The 21619-nt window shown below is 42.0% G+C and overlaps 1 protein-coding gene across 1 annotated transcript in view; it reads left to right on the plus strand.

Moving 5' to 3' along the window:
• LOC121383874 (sushi, von Willebrand factor type A, EGF and pentraxin domain-containing protein 1-like) overlaps nucleotides 1-21619 on the plus strand; it is a 57316-nt gene that overhangs the window by 28925 nt on the left and 6772 nt on the right. The window contains exons 12-18 of the mRNA XM_041513971.1: nucleotides 2622-2792; nucleotides 4301-4531; nucleotides 11713-11883; nucleotides 15407-15610; nucleotides 16465-16716; nucleotides 18902-19084; nucleotides 21053-21208. Coding sequence (XP_041369905.1) covers nucleotides 2622-2792; nucleotides 4301-4531; nucleotides 11713-11883; nucleotides 15407-15610; nucleotides 16465-16716; nucleotides 18902-19084; nucleotides 21053-21208 — 1368 coding nt within the window. The remainder of the gene's footprint in view (nucleotides 1-2621; nucleotides 2793-4300; nucleotides 4532-11712; nucleotides 11884-15406; nucleotides 15611-16464; nucleotides 16717-18901; nucleotides 19085-21052; nucleotides 21209-21619) is intronic.

Here is a 21619-nt window from a genome sequence, read left to right on the forward strand (position 1 = left end):
TTTGATAGGTTAGTTCTGAAACTTGGCACAATGATTGTCTGGGGCAGTATTCAATTTAAAAAAGAATGAAACTTAAACATTAACATTTTAAATAGAAATGTAACACTGACAATTTAAAAGTCAGTCTTCTAGAGTATTGATCGAATAGTTTTGAAACGAAGTAGTATGATTCACAGTGGCAGTCTTCACAACTAATAGAGATATATCTTGGAAATAAATTTAAATGTGTTTAAATAACATTTAACATTGAAAAATGTTAAAAGCCTTTCAGGGAAAGCCCACCCCCACCCCAAGACTGCCAAAGATAACAAATTCCATAACATTTGTTACAATAACAATTATTTTACAAATCTCAAAATATGTCTTTTACAGTTTTAATTTGATAAAATAGGTGGTCTTTATAAATAAATGAATTATCTATTACTAACAAAATTGAAAATTAAATAACGAAGCTGTATAGCCTGAGAGGCCTCTTGTCTGATACTGATTTATCCAATACATAACCTTTCCTAGAATTTTTATTGGATATTTTCCAAACATTCTCTACAGTACTCTATAAACTAACACATTTTTAAATACATAAATTTCCCTTTAATTAAAAAAACTTTAAAACTAAACCCTAAAATTCCCAGTCTGGAGATCCACGCGGAAAAACGTGTTTGTTTCGCGTGTGCACACTGCACGTGCTTTCGTGTGCTCGACTTGGGGGTCCTTCATTTCGTTGTTTTTGTCAGCGAAATGAAGTTTTGTACTGGGATGTATGCGGCCATTGGAACTGATTGAACGCTGGAACGCTTCTCGTTTCGACAGCCTGCACCACCAGGTTGGATTCTTTTTTAGCGAGATTCCTTGCCTCCACGTCATTTATCCGTCTGACTGTCGACTTCGTTTTTTTCGTGACTCGTATGACGGCCATTCTGCAGAACGCCACGGTTGTTCGCGTTTAGTCTCTGCATGTCCGAGCCTGTCCTAGCAGCACTGGAAGATTGACCGCCTCACTCTAAGAAGAAATAGGAAGCGGGGTCGGCCCCTACTACTCTTTTTCTAGACTTTACCTTGCTTTATAGTGATACCATCTCGTATCCTCCGGAGTCGGGCCCGTCCGCACCACTATACCAAACCATGACGACTGGACTATACCCTAGTCTGATACTCTCTCGCGTTCAGACGGATCCGGCTTCTCAAGATCTGTATTTCAGCACAGCACTACACCTTCAACGTCTATCGACTGTCAATATAGGGGTTTTCTTGACGGGATGCAACCCATCTCGTCCCTTTAAGCTGTGCACCCAAACGGCCTTAACGAGGCCACTCGCGTGGACATATCGATCGGACTTTAAACTTTTAGATCTGCGTTCAAAATTTTATGTCAAAATTACTTCTTTTTTTAAAATAATATTAAATAGTCCGATCCTCTCTTCTTTCTCTTATTTAATTTTGGACTGTCCTTCTAAAATGCTCCAAATTATATAAATATTCGGCCGAGCAGTCAATTCTTTTTTACTTTTGGCTTGTAACCTTTTTTTTTTTTTTTTTTATTCTATTAACTTTTTTACTAATTGCTATTTTCAAATTTCTGCCATTTTCACCCCCCCCCCCCCCCCCCCCGAATCTCTGTCTAGTGCCTCGTCTGTTGGCAAAACAGTGGTTCATTCCACGAATCTCTGTCTAGTGTCTCGTCTGTTGGCAAAACAGTGGTTCATTCCACGAATCTCTGTCTAGTGCCTCGTCTGTTGGCAAAACAGTGGTTCATTCCACGAATCTCTATCTAGTGTCTCGTCTGTTGGAGGACAGCTACTCCTGAGGAGAACTTTTACTGAAGATTTCACATTCGTTACACTACCACAAATAGGACTGCCACTTACAGACTAGTTTACTAAATCAAAACAGTGGTTCATTCCACGAATCTCTGTCTAGTGTCTCGTCTATTGGAGGACAGCTACTCCTGAGGAGAACCTTTACAGAAGATTTCACACTCGTTACACTACCACAAATAGGACTGCCACTTACAGACTAGTTTACTAAATCAAAACTAGCTAAGGACAGAGCTCATTGGAATAAGTACAGATGTGATGGCATGCACTAATGAATCACTGTCAAACCAGTGATGATATCAGATGTTCAAGAAATGTTCACGACATGTGAGCATCCATCATGATTCTTCATGACAGCTAATGAATATTTTTTAAATATATATATATATATATCTATAAAGTGAATAAAAATGCAGCTTAACATTGAGCATTTCTATTTTCTGGACTTTTGATTACTTCTTCAAGACGTTTTCACAAACAGGAAAAGTCTCCAAAATCTAACGAAGCTAACAAATCTCATAAAATGTATATAATAAGATGTTATTTTACAAATCACAAAATATGACTCATTCAGTTTTAATTCGATATTTTTAAACTTGACACATGAATATTTTTAGGTGATCGTTACAAATTAATAAATTATTTACTTCTGACAGAATTGAAAATTAAATATCAGAGCTCTATAGGCCAATGGGCCTCTTGTTAAACATTTACACAGTCTCTCATTTATGAAACACACATCCCATGGCTGTTGATGCAAAATCCTGGCGCACTGATAGAGATAGGGACTTATATTTGTTATTTTAGGAGATTCATTTGTTGGGTCAGTTTCCCAGTTCAACATTTGGTCAGGCAGTGAGATGCTGCCACAACAACCAACATGCAGGAGTGGCAAATCTGGAGACAAACTATCGTGGAGGAAATTTGTAAATGCCAACCTAACAGAGTCTGCAGTAAGTCTTCCCGGTGAATGTGATGGTAAGACATTCTACAGCTTGTCAGAAAACAATATGAAACCTGTTAATAGGATATTAAACAAACTACATACCATGTTTTTGTCCAGAGTGAAATAATTTTCAAATGCCATGAGCTTTAGAGAGTGAAAATATTATATTATTTTACCTACCAATTGAAGAAAACTATTTCATTTTTAAAGCAGTACATAAATATATAGCTGAAAGTAAGAGATTCAAGTTGACCTAACTTATTATTCTGATTTTTACTGCTCCATATAAGGTTTAGCTCCAACAATAGGATCATCACGATCATAATTTTTCTCAACTATCCCATTTCTATTCTATCTACTCTCTACCTTTTATTACTATATATTAATAAATATGAATTATGTTAAATACGTTATGCCATTGGATATTATGTTTAGTATGTTTTATATATGATTACGAATATTGATTATTGTCTGATGTTCATCTTGTTTAGGAGAGCACTTATATAGGCTCTGCCTGTTATGCAATCCTTTGGACTTTTTGTCTGAGCAATAAAATATTTCAAATAAATATTATGCCACAATGGAAATAAAACTTGATACGAAATGGTAGTGAGTTTAATATTCTATTTATCACTCATTATCAATCTAAATTTAAATTTAAAAAAGGAAACAAATTTGTTCTTTTGTTTCCTCCCCTGCACACGCACCTGGGCATATAACTCCCGATTCATTCGTTGCTAAATATCTTAAGTTAAACGTGTTATTTTTCATGCAGTTTGAATAAAAATAAATAAATGTACTAAAACAGTTTTAACACTTTATAACCACTTTTCATATTCCTGTTAACAAATATGATACATATAAATGTGTTAACTAATATATGCTAACTATTCAGCTTTCTGAACAAATGGCAGTTGTTGACAATGTAAATATTAGTGAGCATTGGCCAATTGTATGACGATGAGTTGTTATGTCGCACTTTATGTTCTAGTGGGATATAGAACTATGATATATATCAAGATATTTTGTATCAAACAAATTTGATATAAATGGTATCTAAGCTACTATAAGGATATATTGAGCAGTCCTACACTTTCTGTATTTATATAGGCTTCTTTTATAAATATGTTGGTAAGATGCCCTAAAGTTCTTTTATAAATATGCTGGTCAGATGTCCTAAGCTTATATAAATGTGTTGATAATATGCCCTAAACTTCTTTTATAAATGTGCCTCTCAAATGTCCTACGATTCTATAAATGTGTTGATAATATGCCCTAAACTTCTTCTATAAATGTGCCTGTCAGATGTTCTAAGATTCTATAAATGTGTTAATAAGATGTCCTAAACTTCTTTTATAAATGTGCCTGTCAGATGTCCTAAGATTCTATAAATGTGTTAATAAGATGCCCTAAACTTCTTTTATGTGTTGATAAGATTCTCTAAGGTTTATGAATGCACTGGTAAGATGATCTTACCTTCCTTTATAGCATATGCTGGTAAGAGGTGAAAGTAATGGTTAATGTTGATCTGTCTTTAAAGATTTTGATAACTGTGCCAGTAATCCCTGCCACCATGGTAACTGCACAGATGGGCTGCACTCGTTTGATTGTGAGTGTTACCATGGCTATGAAGGAACTCGATGTGAGACCAACATTGACGATTGTCTAGAGAATGTGTGTGAACATAACGGAACCTGTGTCGATCAAGCTGGAGGCTTCTCGTGTAACTGTACTGACCTATTTACTGGAGACCTGTGTGAGATAGCTGTTGGTATGTACCACACAGAATACCAGTGTGTGAGATAGCTGTTGGTATGTACCACACAGAATACCAATGTGTCAGATAGCTGTCTGTATGCACAACAGAATACCAGTGTGTGAGATAGCTGTTCGTATGTACCACACAGAATACCAATGTGTCAGATAGCTGTCTGTATGCACAACAGAATGCCAGTGTGTGAGATAGCTGTCTGTATGTACAACAGAATACCAGTGTGTGAAATAGCTGTCAGTATGTACCACACAGAATGCCAGTGTGTGAGATAGCTGTCACTATGCACCACACAGAATACTAGTGTGTCGGATTGATGTCGGTATGTACCACGTAGAATACCAGTGTGAGATAGCTGTCGGTAAGTACCACATAGAATACCAGTGTGTGAGATAGCTGTCGGTATGTGCCATGTAGAATACCAGTGTGTGAGATAGCTGTCGGTAAGTACCACATAAAATACCAGTGTGTGAGATACTGTAAATCAGAAAATATTAGCGACCTTAAAATTTAGCGAAATCCATATCTGTAACATATTAGCGACATAAAATTTTAGCGAAGCCGGCATATCAAACATTAAAAAAACCGTAAGCCGGGTTTTTTTTAAGACTGACTGGTCCCAAGAACACTCGATACTTTTTGATGTCATGCAATGCGCACTATTTCCGGTTTGAAATATAGCCTCAAACATCCAAGTGACGCTGCTTGTCTCCAACTTAATTTGAATAAAATGTTTACAGTGTTATACATCTAAACTAATTAGTATTGTTTGCTGTATTTATTTCTTATCTGTATCCTGTTTTCTGTCCAGTTAATCGCCGACGAAACAACCACACATAATCAGTCCAAAAACAACGTGTTTTCGGAGTAGTCTATTGTGCGTACTGGGGTCATAAGCTGTTTTTCCACTGAGACGTACTATTATAGTAACCAATGCTCTGGTGCTGTTTCACCACAATTATGTGTCTTTATTGCTAAAAGTTACAAACATGCATTGAAACTATAAGACTGTATTCATAATACTGACATTTCGTTTTGCTTTGTTGCGACAATGCACCGGATGTGACAATAGTTTTAATTATTGTGCTATGAACGGTAGTGTACATAGGGTATGTGACGAATTTTTATTTGTCTTGGTTCTGAAATCCAACTGAATTGTTCACAGTCAATTAATTCAAATCGTTATTAAATATGTATACGTTTTACTACTTTTTTTCTTCTTTTTTTTTTTAATCTGACTTTAGTTTATATTTAGCGTCATGAAATGTTAGCGTTTTGTATGGCTTCGCTAAATTCGCGAATATTTTATGCTCGCCAACATTTTCTGATTTACAGTAGCTGTCTGTACGTGTCATGTAGAATAGCAGTGTGTGAGATAGCTGTCGGTATGTACCACACATAATACCAGTGTGTGAGATAGCTATCGGTATGTACCACACATAATACCAGTGTGTGAGATAGCTGTCGGTATGTACCACCGAGAATGCAAATGTGTGAGATGTCTGTTGGTATGTACCACACAGAATACCAATGTGTGAGATAGCTGTCTGTATGTACAACAGAATACCAGTGTGTGAAATAGCTGTCGGTATGTACCACACAGAATACCAGTGTGTGAGATAACTGTCGGTATGTACCACACAGAATACCAGTGTGTGAGATAGCTGTCAGTATGTACCACAGAATGCCAGTGTGTGAGATAGCTGTCACTATGTACCACACAGTATACTAGTGTGTCGGATTGATATCGGTATGTACCACATAGAATACCAGTGTGTGAGATAGCTGTCGGTATGTGCCATGTAGAATACCAGTGTGTGAGATAGCTGTCGGTAAGTACCACATAGAATACCAGTGTGTGAGATAGCTGTCTGTATGTGTCATGTAGAATAGCAGTGTGTGAGATAGCTGTCGGTATGTACCACACAGAATACCAGTGTGTGAGATAGCTGTGTGTATGTGTCATGTAGAATAGCAGTGTGTGAGATAGCTGTATGTATGTGTCATGTAGAATAGCAGTGTGTGAGATAGCTGTCGGTAAGTACCACATAGAATACCAGTGTGTGAGATAGCTGTCGGTATGTGCCATGTAGAATACCAGTGTGTGAGATAGCTGTCGGTAAGTACCACATAGAATACCAGTGTGTGAGATAGCTGTCGGTATGTGCCATGTAGAATACCAGTGTGTGAGATAGCTGTCGGTATGTACCACCGAGAATGCAAATGTGTGAGATGTCTGTTGGTATGTACCACACAGAATACCAATGTGTGAGATAGCTGTCTGTATGTACAACAAAATACCAGTGTGTGAGATAGCTGTTGGTATGTACCACACAGAATACCAGTGTGTGAGATAGATGTCAGTATGTACCACAGAATGCCAGTGTGTGAGATAGCTGTCACTATGTACCACACAGTATACTAGTGTGACGGATTGATGTCGGTATGTACCACATAGAATACCAGTGTGTGAGATAGCTGTCGGTATGTGCCATGTAGAATACCAGTGTGTGAGATAGCTGTCGGTAAGTACCACATAGAATACCAGTGTGTGAGATAGCTGTCTGTATGTGTCATGTAGAATAGCAGTGTGTGAGATAGCTGTCAGTATGTACTACATAGAATACCAGTGTGTGAGATAGCTGTCAGTATGTGCCATGTAGAATAGCAGTGTGTGAGATAGCTGTCGGTATGTACCACATAGAATACCAGTGTGTGAGATAGCTGTTGGTAAGTACCACATAGAATACCAGTGTGTGAGATAGCTGTCGGTATGTGCCATGTAGAATACCAGTGTGTGAGATAGCTGTATGTATGTGTCATGTAGAATAGCAGTGTGTGAGATAGCTGTATGTATGTGTCATGTAGAATAGCAGTGTTTGAGATAGCTGTCAGTATGTACTACATAGAATACCAGTCTGTGAGATAGCTGTCTGTATGTGCCATGTAGAATACCAGTGTGTGAGATAGCTGTCAGTATGTGCCATGTAGAATACCAGTGTGTGAGATAGCTGTCAGTATGTACCACATAGAATACCAGTGTGTGAGATAGCTGTCAGTATGTACTACATAGAATACCAGTGTGTGAGATAGCTGTCAGTATGTGCCATGTAGAATACCAGTGTGTGAGATAGCCGTCAGTATGTACTACATAGAATACCGGTGTGTGAGATAGCTGTCAGTATGTACGACATAGAATACCAGTGTGTGAGATAGCTGTCAGTATGTACCACACATAATACCAATGTGTGAGATAGCTGTCGGTATGTACCACATAAAATACTAGTGTGTCAGATTGATGTCGGTATGTACCACACATAATACCAGTGTGTGAGATAGCTGTCTGTATGTGACATGTAGAATAGCAGTGTGTGAGATAGCTGTCGGTATATACCACACAGAATGCCAGTGTGTGAGATAGCTGTCGGTATATACCACACAGAATACCAGTGTGTCAGATCGATGTCGGTATGTACCACGTAGACTACCAGTGTGAGATAGCTAACGGTATGTACCACACAGAATACCAGTGTGAGCCAGATGTCGGTATGTACCACACTGAATACCAGTGTGTGAGATAGCTGTTGGTATGTACCACGTAGAATACCAGTGTGAGATAGCTGTCGGTATGTACCATACAGATACCAGTGTGAGATAGCTGTCGGTATGTACCACACATAATACCAGTGTGTGAGATAGCTGTCGGTATGTACCACGTAGAATACCAGTGTGTGAGATAGCTGTCGGTATGTACCACGTAGAATACCAGTGTGAGATAGCTGTCGGTATGTACCACACAGATACCAGTGTGAGATAGCTGTCGGTATGTACCACACATAATACCAGTGTGTGAGATAGCTGTCGGTGTGTATCACGTAGAATACCAGTGTGAGATAGATGTCGGTATGTACCACACATAATACCAGTGTGAGATAGCTGTAGGTATGTACCACACACAATACCAGTGTGTGAGATAGCTGTCGGTAGGGACTACACATAATACCAGTGTGAGATAGCTGTCGGTATGTACCACACACAATACCAGTGTGTGAGATAGCTGTCGGTATGTACCACACACAATACCAGTGTGTGAGATAGCTGTCGGTATGTACCACACATAATACCAGTGTGTGAGATACCTGTCGGTATGTACCACACAGAATACAAATATATTAGCAGAGTGTTAAATATTGAATTGTATCATTTGTGGGCCCATTGAGCTATTTCTCGTTCCAACCAGTGCACCATGACTAGTATATCAAAGGTATTTGCTATCCTGTCTGTGGGATGGTGCATACAAAAGATCCCTTGTAGCGGGTTTCCTCTCTATGACTGTGTCAAAATGACCATATGCTTGACATCCAATAGCCGATGATTAATAAATCAATGTGCTCTAGTGGTGTCGTTAAACAAAACAAACAAACGTATTACTTGTTTCTGCTTACTACTGCAGTGCACGATGGGTGGACTGACTGTTTAATTATACCTACACTGCAGTGCGCGATGTGTTGTGTGTAATACTAATTTATAGAAGATAAATATCACTTTATAATAGAGTGTCCACAATACAATGGTTTGCGTTGTAAATATATAAAAATGTATACTCTTCAAAAAAAGAAACGCAAAAGGGTACAAATGGGTTATAACTCCGATTTTATGTTTCCTACCGGTTCATGCTTTGTGAATATAAGGTCATTGCATGTCCCAAACACATTCCAACGGTTACATTCGATAAAACGCAGCTACTGTACAATAAAGTTCCAAAATGTGAATATTCGTAAAAACGCAGCCACGTGCAAACCATGTCACCACTGCACGTGCGTTGTCTGCACGTGCAACATGAACACCGACAGTATAAAAGTGCAGGGTGTTCGCTTGCCTGGCCTCTGTATCTGGCCGACAGTTGACAATCCAGGACATGCCACGTCTCAGTGAACCGCAGAGAAACAATGCCATCGGCCGACTAGACGCAGGCGAATCCAGAACGGCCGTTGCCAGGGCATTCCATGTGTCCCCAAGCACCATCTCCAGACTGTGGGACCGTTACCAGCAACATGGATCAACACGTGACCTCCCTAGATCCGGTCGACCACGGGTCACTACCCCCGGGCAGGACCGCTACATCCGGGTACGCCACCTTCGAGAACGATTGACTACTGCCACCTCCACAGCCGCAGCAATACCAGGTTTGCGCAGGATATCCGACCAGACCGTACGGAACCGCCTAGGAATTCGTGCCAGACGTCCAGTTCGAGGTGTCATCTTAACACCACAACACCGTCGACTCCGACTGCAGTGGTGCCAGATTCATCGACAATGGCCTCAACTGCGATGGAGACAGGTGTGGTTCAGTGACGAGTCCCGATTTCTGCTCCGACGTCATGATGGAAGATGTCGCGTGTATAGGCGTCGTGGTGAACGTTATGCGGCAAACTGCGTGCAGGAAGTGGACAGATTCGGCGGGGGTAGTGTCATGGTGTGGGCAGCCATCTCACACACTGGCAGAACTGACCTGGTCCACGTGCAGGGCAACCTGAATGCACAGGGCTACATTGACCAGATCCTCCGGCCACACATCGTTCCAGTTATGGCCAACGCCAACGCAGTGTTCCAACATGACAACGCCAGGCCTCACACAGCACGTCTCACAAAGGCTTTCCTACAGAACAACAACATTAATGTCCTTCCTTGGCCATCGATATCACCGGATTTGAACCCAATTGAGCATCTATGGGACGAGGTGGACCGACGCCTCCGACAGCGACAACCACAGCCCCAGACCCTGCCCGAGCTGGCAGCAGCCTTGCAGGCCGAGTGGGCCACCATCCCCCGGGACGTCATCCGTACTCTGGTTGCTTCAATGGGCAGGCGGTGCCAGGCAGTTGTCAACACACGCGGAGGCCACACCCGGTATTGACTCCAGATGACCTTGACCTTGGTGGTGTGTCCTATCACTTACTCACAATGGACTAGAGTGAATTGTGAACAATCCTGCAACATTTGGTAATTATCGGACTCACCATTCAATAATTAAATCAATTCTCCAAATGTTACGACAATGTGGTTTTGCGTTTCTTCTTTTGAAGAGTATATTATTACAAGCGGCCAAGTGTGTATCGTTTTATACAGTTAGTAACCACCGGTAACAATAAGGAATTGAATAACCTTGGAAAATATTTAGTGCAAACGAATACAATTAGAGATCGGTTAATGTTGGATGCTAGTTAATGTAACGAATGTAACTTATATCACTTTATTTGTCCATGATTATATATAAACCACACCCACCAATGTTTTGCACGTGTGAATTTTGTATAACTATGTTGTATTATTTATGTTATATATTCAGCTGATGAGTTGTAAAGCTCAAAGCAATTTATTCTTACACTGCAGTACACGGTGGGTGGGCTGACATTCAATATTCCTACACTGCAGTACACGGTGGGTGGGCTGACAGTTTAATCATTCTTACACTGCAGTACACGGTGGGTAGGATGACATTCATTATTCCTACACTGCAGTACACGGTGGGTGGGCTGAGTGTTTAATTATTCCTACACTGCAGTACACGGTGGGTGGGCTGACTGTTTAATCATTCTTACACTGCAGTACACGGTGGGTGGGCTCACTGTTTAATCATTCTTACACTGCAGTACACGGTGGGTGGGTTGAGTGTTTAATTATTCTTACACTGCAGTACACGGTGGGTGGGCTCACTGTTTAATCATTCTTACACTGCAGTACACGGTGGGTGGGTTGACTGTTTAATTATTCTTACACTGCAGTACACGGTGGGTGGGCTCACTGTTTAATCATTCTTACACTGCAGTACACGGTGGGTGGGTTGACTGTTTAATTATTCTTACACTGCAGTACACGGTGGGTGGGCTCACTGTTTAATTATTCCTACACTGCAGTAAATAGTGGGTGTGCTGACTGTTTAATTATTCTTACACTGCAGTACACGGTGGGTGGGCTGACTGTTTAATTATTCTTACACTGCAGTACACGGTGGGTGGGCTCACTGTTTAATTATTCTTACACTGCAGTACACGGTGGGTAGGCTCACTGTTTAATTATTCCTACACTGCAGTACATGGTGGGTGGGCTGACTGTTTAATTATTCTTACACTGCAGTACACGGTGGGTGGGCTCACTGTTTAATTATTCCTACACTGCAGTACATGGTGGGTGGGCTGACTGGGAGGACTGGTCGACGTGCAGCGTGTCCTGTGGTCAAGGTGTGAGGACCAGAAAGCGATCCTGTACCAATCCGACTCCAGACAACGGGGGACGAGAGTGTGACAGTTTGGACACCGAACAAGAAGTCTGCAACGAGACCGTGTGCCCAGGTATAGTCCGTGTGTCCAGATATATAGTCCATCTGTTCAGGTATATAGTCTATGTGTCTAGGTATATAGTCCATGTGTTCAGGTATACAGTCCATGTTTCTAAGTATATAGTCTATGTGTCCAGGTATATAGTCCATGTGTCTTGGTATATAGTCCATGTGTCCAGATATATAGTCTGTGTGTCCAGATATATAGTCTGTGTGTCCAGGTCTATAGTCTGTGTGTCCAGGTATATAGTCCATGTGTTCAGGTATATAGTCTATGTGTCCAGGTATATAGTCCATGTGTCTTGGTATATAGTCCATGTGTCCAGATATATAGTCTGTGTGTCCAGATATATAGTCTGTGTGTCCAGGTCTATACTGTGTGTCCAGATATATAGTCTGTGTGTCCAGGTCTATAGTCTATGTGTCCAGGTATATAGTCCATGTGTTCAGGTATACAGTCCATGTTTCTAAGTATATAGTCTATGTGTCCAGGTATATAGTCCATGTGTCCAGGTATATAGTCCATGTGTCCAGGTATATAGTCCATGTGTCCAGGTATATAGTCTGTGTGTCCAGATATATAGTCCATGTGTTCAGGTATACAGTCCATGTTTCTAAGTATATAGTCTATGTGTCCAGGTATATAGTCCATGTGTCCAGGTATATAGTCCATGTGTCCAGGTATATAGTCCATGTGTCCAGGTATATAGTCTGTGTGTCAAGATATATAGTCCATGTGTTCAGGTATACAGTCCATGTTTCTAAGTATATAGTCTATGTGTCCAGGTATATAGTCCATGTGTCTAGGTATATAGTCCATGTGTCGAAGGTATATCGTCTGTGTGTCCAAGTATGTAGTATATGTGTCCAGGTATATAGTCTGTGTCCAGGTATATAGTCTATGTTTCCAGGTATGTAGTCTATGTGTCCAGGTATATAGTCTATGTGTACAAGTATATAGTTTATGCGTCCAGATATATAGTCCATGTGTCCAGGTATATAGTCCACGTGTCCAGGTATATAGTCTGTGTGTCCAGGTATATAGTCTATGTGTCCATGTATATAGTCCATGTGTCCAGGTATATAGTCCATGTGTCCAGGTATATAGTCCGTGTGTTCAGGTATACAGTCCATGTTTCTAAGTACATAGTCTATGTGTCCAGGTATATAGTCTGTGTCCAGGTATATAGTCTACTTTTCAAGGTATGTAGTCTATGTGTCCAGGTATATAGTCTGTGTGTCCAGGTATATAGTCTGTGTGTCCAGGTATATAGTCTATGTGTCCATGTATATAATCCATGTGTCCAGGTATATAGTCCATGTGTCCAGGTATATAGTCCGTGTGTTCAGGTATACAGTCCATGTTTCTAAGTACATAGTCTATGTGTCCAGGTATATAGTCCATGTGTCTAGGTATATAGTCCATGTGTCCAAGTATATAGTATGTGTGTTAAGGTATATAGTCTATGCATCCAGATATATAGTCCATGTGTCCAGGTATATAGTCCATGTGTCCAGGTATATAGTCCATGGGTCCAGGTATATAGTCCATGTGTCCAAGTATATAGTCTGTGTGTTCAGATATATAGTCTATGCGTCCAGATATAGTCCATGTGTCCAGGTATATAGTCCATGTGTCCAGGTATATAGTCCGTGTGTCCAGGTATATAGTCCGTGTGTCCAGGTATATAAGTATATGTGTCCAGGTATATAGTCCGTGTGTCCAGGTATATAGTCCATGTGTCCAGGTATATAGTCCATGTGTCCAGGTATATAGTCCATGTGTCCAGGTATATAGTCCATGTGTCCAGGTATATAGTCCATGTGTCCAGGTATATAGTCCGTGTGTCCAGGTATATAGTCCGTGTGTCCAGGTATATAGTCCGTGTGTCCAGGTATATAGTCCATGTGTCCAGGTATATAGTCCATGGGTCCAGGTATATAGTCCATGTGTCCAAGTATATAGTCCGTGTGTCCAGGTATATAGTCCGTGTGTCCAGGTATATAAGTATATGTGTCCAGGTATATAGTCCGTGTGTCCAGGTATATAGTCCATGTGTCCAGGTATATAGTCCATGTCCAGGTATATAGTCCATGTGTCCAGGTATATAGTCCATGTCTGTTCATATAGTCCATGTCCAGGTATATAGTCCATGTGTCCAGGTATATAGTCCATGTGTCCAGGTATATAGTCCATGTGTCCAGGTATATAGTCCGTGTGTCCAGGTATATAGTCCGTGTGTCCAGGTATATAGTCCATGTGTCCAGGTATATAGTCCATGTGTCCAGGTATATAGTCCATGTGTCCAGGTATATAGTCCATGTGTCCAGGTATATAGTCCATGTGTCCAGGTATATAGTCCGTGTGTCCAGGTATATAGTCCGTGTGTCCAGGTATATAGTCCGTGTGTCCAGGTATATATAGTGTCCATATATAGTCCGTGTGTCCAGGTATATAGTCCATGTGTCCAGGTATATAGTCCGTGTGTCCAGGTATATAGTCCGTGTGTCCAGGTATATAGTCCGTGTGTCCAGGTATGTAGTCTGTGTGTCCAGGTATGTAGTCTGTGTGTCCAGGTATGTAGTCTGTGTGTCCAGGTATATAGTCCGTGTGTCCAGGTATATAGTCCATGTGTCCAGGTATATAGTCCATGTGTCCAGGTATATAGTCTGTGTGTCCAGGTATGTAGTGTCCAGGTATATAGTCCGTGTGTCCAGGTATATAGTCCATGTGTCCAGGTATATATAGTCTATATAGTCCGTGTGTCCAGGTATATAGTCTGTATATCCAGAGGTATATAGTTCATGTGTCCAGGTACTGAGTATTAGGTATATAGTCTGTATATCCAGTTTTATAGTCCATGTATCCAGGAACATGTACCAGGAACATGTACATACTATATAGCGCATTATATTTCGAATGTATAGTCCATATGTCCAAATTTATAGTCCATATGTCCAAATTTATAGCCCGTATGTCCAAGGTTATCTACTATCAGTCGTTCAATTGTTGTCCGGCTTTTGTTTTCCTTTTCATTTCTGCAATAATCACAAGTGGTACAATTACTTAACCATCTAATTAACTTATATAAACCATCACTGCTGCTACAGAGTGAGGGGGGGGGGGGGGGCAAATGCCTCCCTAGACACACACACCCCCCCCCCCTCCGCTTCCTACGCCTGTGATTATATTATTATAGTTTTCACAAAAACCATGATAATAACATTCAAGTGAAAGTGTCCATGTTTTTATGCTAGATCACTTCACAGAAACTGGGGTGGGGTGGGGTGACCAGCTGTAGTAGGAAGGTTCACAAGCACATTGCTTTGGTTTGTATATATATATATATATATATAGTAGGATAAAAAAAAACCTGAACGTGTTGATCTTATTTATGTTAAACGTTTTGACCCAAGCATTATTGTGTCGCGTGCAATGATATCAGATATGAAGTCACAGTCAGTTTAGTTTTTATTAATAATGTTCTGATGAAGTTGTACTTATTGTTGTTGATCAATTGTTTTTTGTTTGCTAGTTTGCAAAGAAATATCAGCCCCGGCTAACGGGTCCGTATTGTGTGAGAACTCGACGACTTTCATCAACTGCACCATGGACTGTGACGAGGGTTACCTCCCAGACATAGAACCGCTCAGTTCGTACTACTGTGGGGAACAAACCGGTCACATCTGGAACTTCGAGACCGAACAGAATCCTCACAGACGACTTCCTTTCTGCTCAAGTAAGTCCAAAAAAAAACATGCCATGGATCCTCTGTATGTAGGCCAAATATATCGTTCAAGTAAGTCCTAGAAAACATGCCATGGAGCCTCTGTATGTAGGCCAGCTATATCGTTCAAGTAAGTCCTAGAAAACATGCCATGGATCCTCTGTATGTAGGCCAACTATATCGTTCAAGTAAGTCCTAGAAAACATGCCATGGATCCTCTGTATGTAGGCCAACTATATCGTTCAAGTAAGTCCTAGAAAACATGCCATGGATCCTCTGTATGTAGGCCAACTATATCGTTCAAGTAAGTCCTAGAAAACATGCCATGGATCCTCTGTATGTAGGCCAACTATATCGTTCAAGTAAGTCCTAGAAAACATGCCATGGATACTGTATGTAGGCCAACTATATCGTTCAAGTGCTCCATTTCCATATATTCCATTTTTAAGATTTTAATTTTACATATCGGATGTTTAAGCTTCTTTTTTGACATTCAAGCACCATTTTAACAATAAACTACATTCTGTTGTCAACAAACAACATATAAACTGTTTATGTACAAAATGTCTATGTTGTATGTTATATTCTTTATCGACCATTCAACTTCAATCAGTGGGACCTTTTTTATGTATCACCCGATGCGTATACTTTGTAAACATGCCTTTGTTTTACTTGTACTACTTAGACGTGGGCCCGTGCTTATAAAACGTTTAGTTTCCAGACTCAATCTCTAATGACGTCCCACGCATACAATTTGTATGGCGTTGTCATAACATTCGTTTCTCAAACTATATTACAGTCTCAAGTCTAGACTCTAAAAGTTTTATAAGCACAGACCTGGTGACAATGTTTTTGTTTGTTGACAGAGACTCACAACCCTGAGACGTTGTCTGCCACTTACAACATCAAATACAGAAACCTCCGCTGTGGCAAAAACGAGGCTGCCATGTCCATTGTGCGAGATCACGTGACGCGCTTGCTTCAGTCAGACGTCACCTGTGTGACAGACGCAAAATGTGACATCGATGACGTCAGTGTCGGATGTTCTGTGTCGATGCGAGAAAAGCGAGATGTCTCGGAAGAAAGCATGGGCTTCACTGTAACTCTCAGGAACAATGGTAAGTACATCATTTTGTCCTATGTTCACTGTAACACTGAAATGAAGAACAATGGTAAGTACATTATTTTGTCCCATATTAACTGTAACACTGAAATGAGGAACAATGGTTAGTACATCAGTGTCTTATATATTCACTGGTAGCCCAATGGTAAAACACTCGCTTGATGCGCGATCAGTCTGGGATCGATGCCTGTTGGTGGGCTCATTGGGCTATTTCTCGTTTAAGCCAGTGGACCATGACTGGTACATCAAAGGTCGTGGTATGTGTTATCTTGTCTATGGGATGGTGCATATAAAAATATCTTGCTACTAATAAAAAATGTAGCTGGTTTCTTCTGTAAGATTATATTTCATAATTATGAAATGTTTGACATCCAGTAGCTGATGTTTAATAAATCAATGTGTTCTAGTGGTGTCGTTAAACAAAACAAACAAACACACTTTATATTCCATGTAATACTGAGGGCATCAATGTCTTATATTCACTGTAACACTTAGGAACAACAGTAAGTATGTCAGTGTCTTATATTCACTGTAACACTGAGGAACAATGGTAAGTATGTCAGTGTCTTATATTCACTGTAACACTGAGGAACAACAGTAAGTATGTCAGTGTCTTATATTCACTTTAACACTAAGGAACAATGGTAAGTATGTCAGTGTCTTATATTCACTGTAACACTGAGGAACAATGGTAAGTATGTCAGTGTCTTATATTCACTGTAACACTGAGGAACAATGGTAAGTACATCAGTGTCTTATATTCACTGTAACACTGAGGAACAACAGTCAGTATGTCAGTGTCTTATATTCACTGTAACACTAAGGAACAATGGTAAGTATGTCAGTGTCTTATATTCACTGTAAAACTGAGGAACAATGGTAAGTATGTCAGTGTCTTATATTCACTGTAACACTGAGGAACAATGGTAAGTATGTCAGTGTCTTATATTCACAGTAACACTGAGGAACAACAGTAAGTACATCAGTGTCTTATATTCACTGTAACACAGAGGAACAACAGTAAGTACACCAGTGTCTTATATTTACAGTAACACCGAGGAACAACGGTGAGTATGTCAGTGTCTTATATTCACTGTAACACCGAGGAACAACGGTGAGTATGTCAGTGTCTTATATTCACAGTAACACCGAGGAACAACGGTGAGTATGTCAGTGTCTTATATTCACTGTGACACCGAGGAACAACGGTGAGTATGTCAGTGTCTTATATTCACTGTGACACCGAGGAACAACGGTGAGTACGTCAGTGTCTTATATTCACTGTAACACAGAGGAACAACAGTAAGTACATCAGTGTCTTATATTTACAGTAACACCGAGGAACAACAGTAAGTATGTCAGTGTCTTATATTCACTGTAACACTGAGGAACTACGGTAAGTATGTCAGTGTCTTATATTCACAGTAACACCGAGTAACACCGAGGAACAACGGTCAGTGTGTCAGTGTCTTATATTCACAGTAACACCGAGGAACAACGGTGAGTATGTCAGTGTCTTATATTCACTGTGACACCGAGGAACAACGGTGAGTACGTCAGTGTCTTATATTCACTGTGACAGTGAGGAACAATAACGGTGAGTACGTCAGTGTCTTATATTCACTGTGACAGTGAGGAACAACAACGGTGAGTACGTCAGTGTCTTATATTCACCGTAACAGTGAGGAGGAACAACGGTGAGTATGTCAGTGTCTTATATTCACCGTAACAGTGAGGAGGAACAACGGTAAGCACATCAGTGTCTTATATTCACTGTAACACTGAGGAACAATGTGTCTTATATTCACAGTAACACTGAGGAACAATGGTAAGTACACCAGTGTCTTATATTCACTGTAACATGCAGGATCAGTCGTGAGTACATCAGTCTTAGATTCAATGTAATGCTGAGGAACAAAGGCATGTACATCTGTCTTTTATAGTCAATGTAACACACAGTAACAATGATGAGTATATCAGTGTTTTATATTCATTTTAATACTGGAGGACAATGGTAAGTACATCAGTGTCTTATATTCAATCACTATTAACACTGAGGAACAATGGAAAGTAGACGACTGTCTCATATTCACGCATAGTGTGTCATATGAAAACATAATATTTTGCCTACCTCTGCAGAGTCCAAAGTCATGGAAGCATAACCCTGTGTTTCCTTACAGGTGATGGTCCTGAGAGTGGTGTTGTACTGGAGTCAGCTATGCATGCTCTTCAAGACCATGCTCAAGTGGGGAGTTTCACGGTGAACATCAGTGGAGTCTTGTACCATGTGGATGTCAACCAGACAGATGTGTATGGAGATGTCACCTGTCCAGAAGGAATGGCCAGCTACAGCTATTTCTGTGGTGAGTCAGTGCTGTATGTAGAAGCCAATTGCATTTGCTGAAAACCTAGAGTAATGTGACCAGGCACAGATCCAGGGAGAGGTGACCAGGCACACATCCAGGGAGAGGTGATGACGGATGGGCGCCTCACCTCTTTTTTTTCCGCCCATTTATATAAAATAAATAATAACAGCCTGACCAGACACCTGTTACCATGACCAGCACTAGCCCAGCACCACCCCCAGCACCAGCCCAGCACCACCCCCAGCACCAGCCCAGCACTAGCCCAGCACCAGCCCAGCACTACCCCCAGCACCAGCCCAGCACCACCCCCAGCACCACCCCCAGCACCAACCCCAGCACCAGCCCAGCACTACCCCCAGCACTAGCCCAGCACCAACCCCAGCACCAGCCCCAGCACCACCCCCAGCCCCAGCACCAGCACCAGCCCAGCACCACCCCCAGCACCAGCCCCAGCACCAGCACCACCCCCAGCACCACCCCCAGCACCAGCCCAGCACTAGCCCAGCACCACCCCCAGCACTAGCCCCAGCACCAGCCCAGCACCACCCCCAGCACCAGCCCAGCACTAGCCCAGCACCAACCCCAGCACCACCCCCAGCACCACCCCCAGCACTAGCCCAGCACCAGCCCAGCACCAACCCCAGCACCAACCCCAGCACCAGCCCAGCACCACCCCAGCACCAGCCCAGCACCACCCCCAGCACCACCCCCAGCACCAACCCCCAGCACCAGCCCAGCACTACCCCCAGCACCAGCACCAACCCCAGCACTACCCCAGCACCACCCCCAGCACCAGCCCAGCACCACCCCCAGCACCACCCCCAGCACCAACCCCAGCACCAGCACAGCACTACCCCAGCACCACCCCAGCACCAGCCCCAGCACCACCCCCAGCACTAGCCCCAGCACCAGCCCAGCACCACCCCCAGCACCAGCCCAGCACTACCCCCAGCACCAGCCCAGCACTAGCCCAGCACTAGCCCCAGCACCAGCCCAGCACCAACCCCAGCACCACCCCCAGCACCACCCCCAGCTCCAGCCCAGCACTACCCCCAGCACTAGCCCAGCACCAACCCCAGCACCACCCCCAGCACCAGCCCAGCACCAGCCCAGCACCACCCCCAGCACCACCCCAGCACCACCCCCAGCACCAACCCCAGCACCAACCCCAGCACTACCCCCAGCACCAGCTCAGCACCACCCCAGCACCAGCACCACCCCCAGCACCAGCACCAACCCCAGCACCAGCCCAGCACCACCCCCAGCACCAGCCCAGCACCACCCCCAGCACCAGCCCAGCACCACCCCCAGCACTACCCCCAGCACCACCCCCAACACCACCCCCAGCACCAGCCCAGCACTACCCCCAGCACCAGCCCCAGCACTACCCCCAGCACCAGCCCAGCACCAGCCCTTCACAAATCCCTGGATCCACACCTGGTGATGGCATCGTCGCTTGACAAGTGCTGTTTGTTTAGTTGGTGCTTGGATGACAACTCGCTTGTGGTTATCCTTGAGAATGACAAATACAGTACACATTCTTCTGTATCATTTAACAAGTTTTGAATTAGTTCTTCTGTATTAAGCATCTATAATAACAATTGTGTTTCATTTTGTGTTGATAGTTCAGTGTAATATTGGTTTCTTTACCAGAGTTTCATACACTGTCTCTATGATTGGACCATAACATTTGTATTATGTTGCGTTCCAATTTGTTTTGTTGTGTCTTTCTTGAATATGACTCATTCACGGTTGTTTAAGCTGTGTTTTGTTGATAAAGTTTAAAACATTTGTGTTAATGGTCGTTTATCTTTACTTGACACCCAATAGCCAGTTTCTTTGGGTTGTGTTTTCATTCTCGGGTGTTGTTAAACATTCAGTTCAGTTCAGTTCATTTAATAAACTTGTAGCTTTATTTTACATTAAGAAATATTATAGATGGTGAGGCGATGTGTTTGTTTTCAGTCCCGTGTGGTCACGGCTCATTCTTATCTTCTGACCTGTGCATGCTGTGTGGATATGGCACTTATCAAGACAAGCCTGGACAGACGGCGTGTGACCAGTGTCCAGACGGATGGACAACAGATGGCGTGGGTTCCAGGGATGTGTCCGATTGTTCAGGTTTACATTTATTAAATTATGCCATCACTGACATTACCATTTAACGAAAAATCTAACAACTGAATCAGAACAGAGAAAACTGTGATTATATTTAGAGTTGACTTTGTACAAGATGCATTTCAGGGTATATATAGAAACATGTAATTCGCATGTCAGAATAATATATACTACTCAAAGGAATTTAAGGGTCAGACGATATTTTCGACATTATTTTCTGAATGTCAATTATATTAGCTAGACCATAATGTCACGCATGGTATTGTTCCATTTTGACGAAAGTGGGTCTAAGCAACCCATAAATGAATTAAAATCCACTGTCATTGACACTGTCGACTAGTTCTAATGGCGAAAACATGCTTACATTTGCACGTAAATTAGGGCAAAAGCGAAAGGTCTGCTAAGTGCCCATAA

This window comes from Gigantopelta aegis, chromosome 10 (genome assembly GCF_016097555.1).
Source record: "Gigantopelta aegis isolate Gae_Host chromosome 10, Gae_host_genome, whole genome shotgun sequence".
NCBI lineage: Eukaryota > Metazoa > Mollusca > Gastropoda > Neomphalida > Peltospiridae > Gigantopelta > Gigantopelta aegis.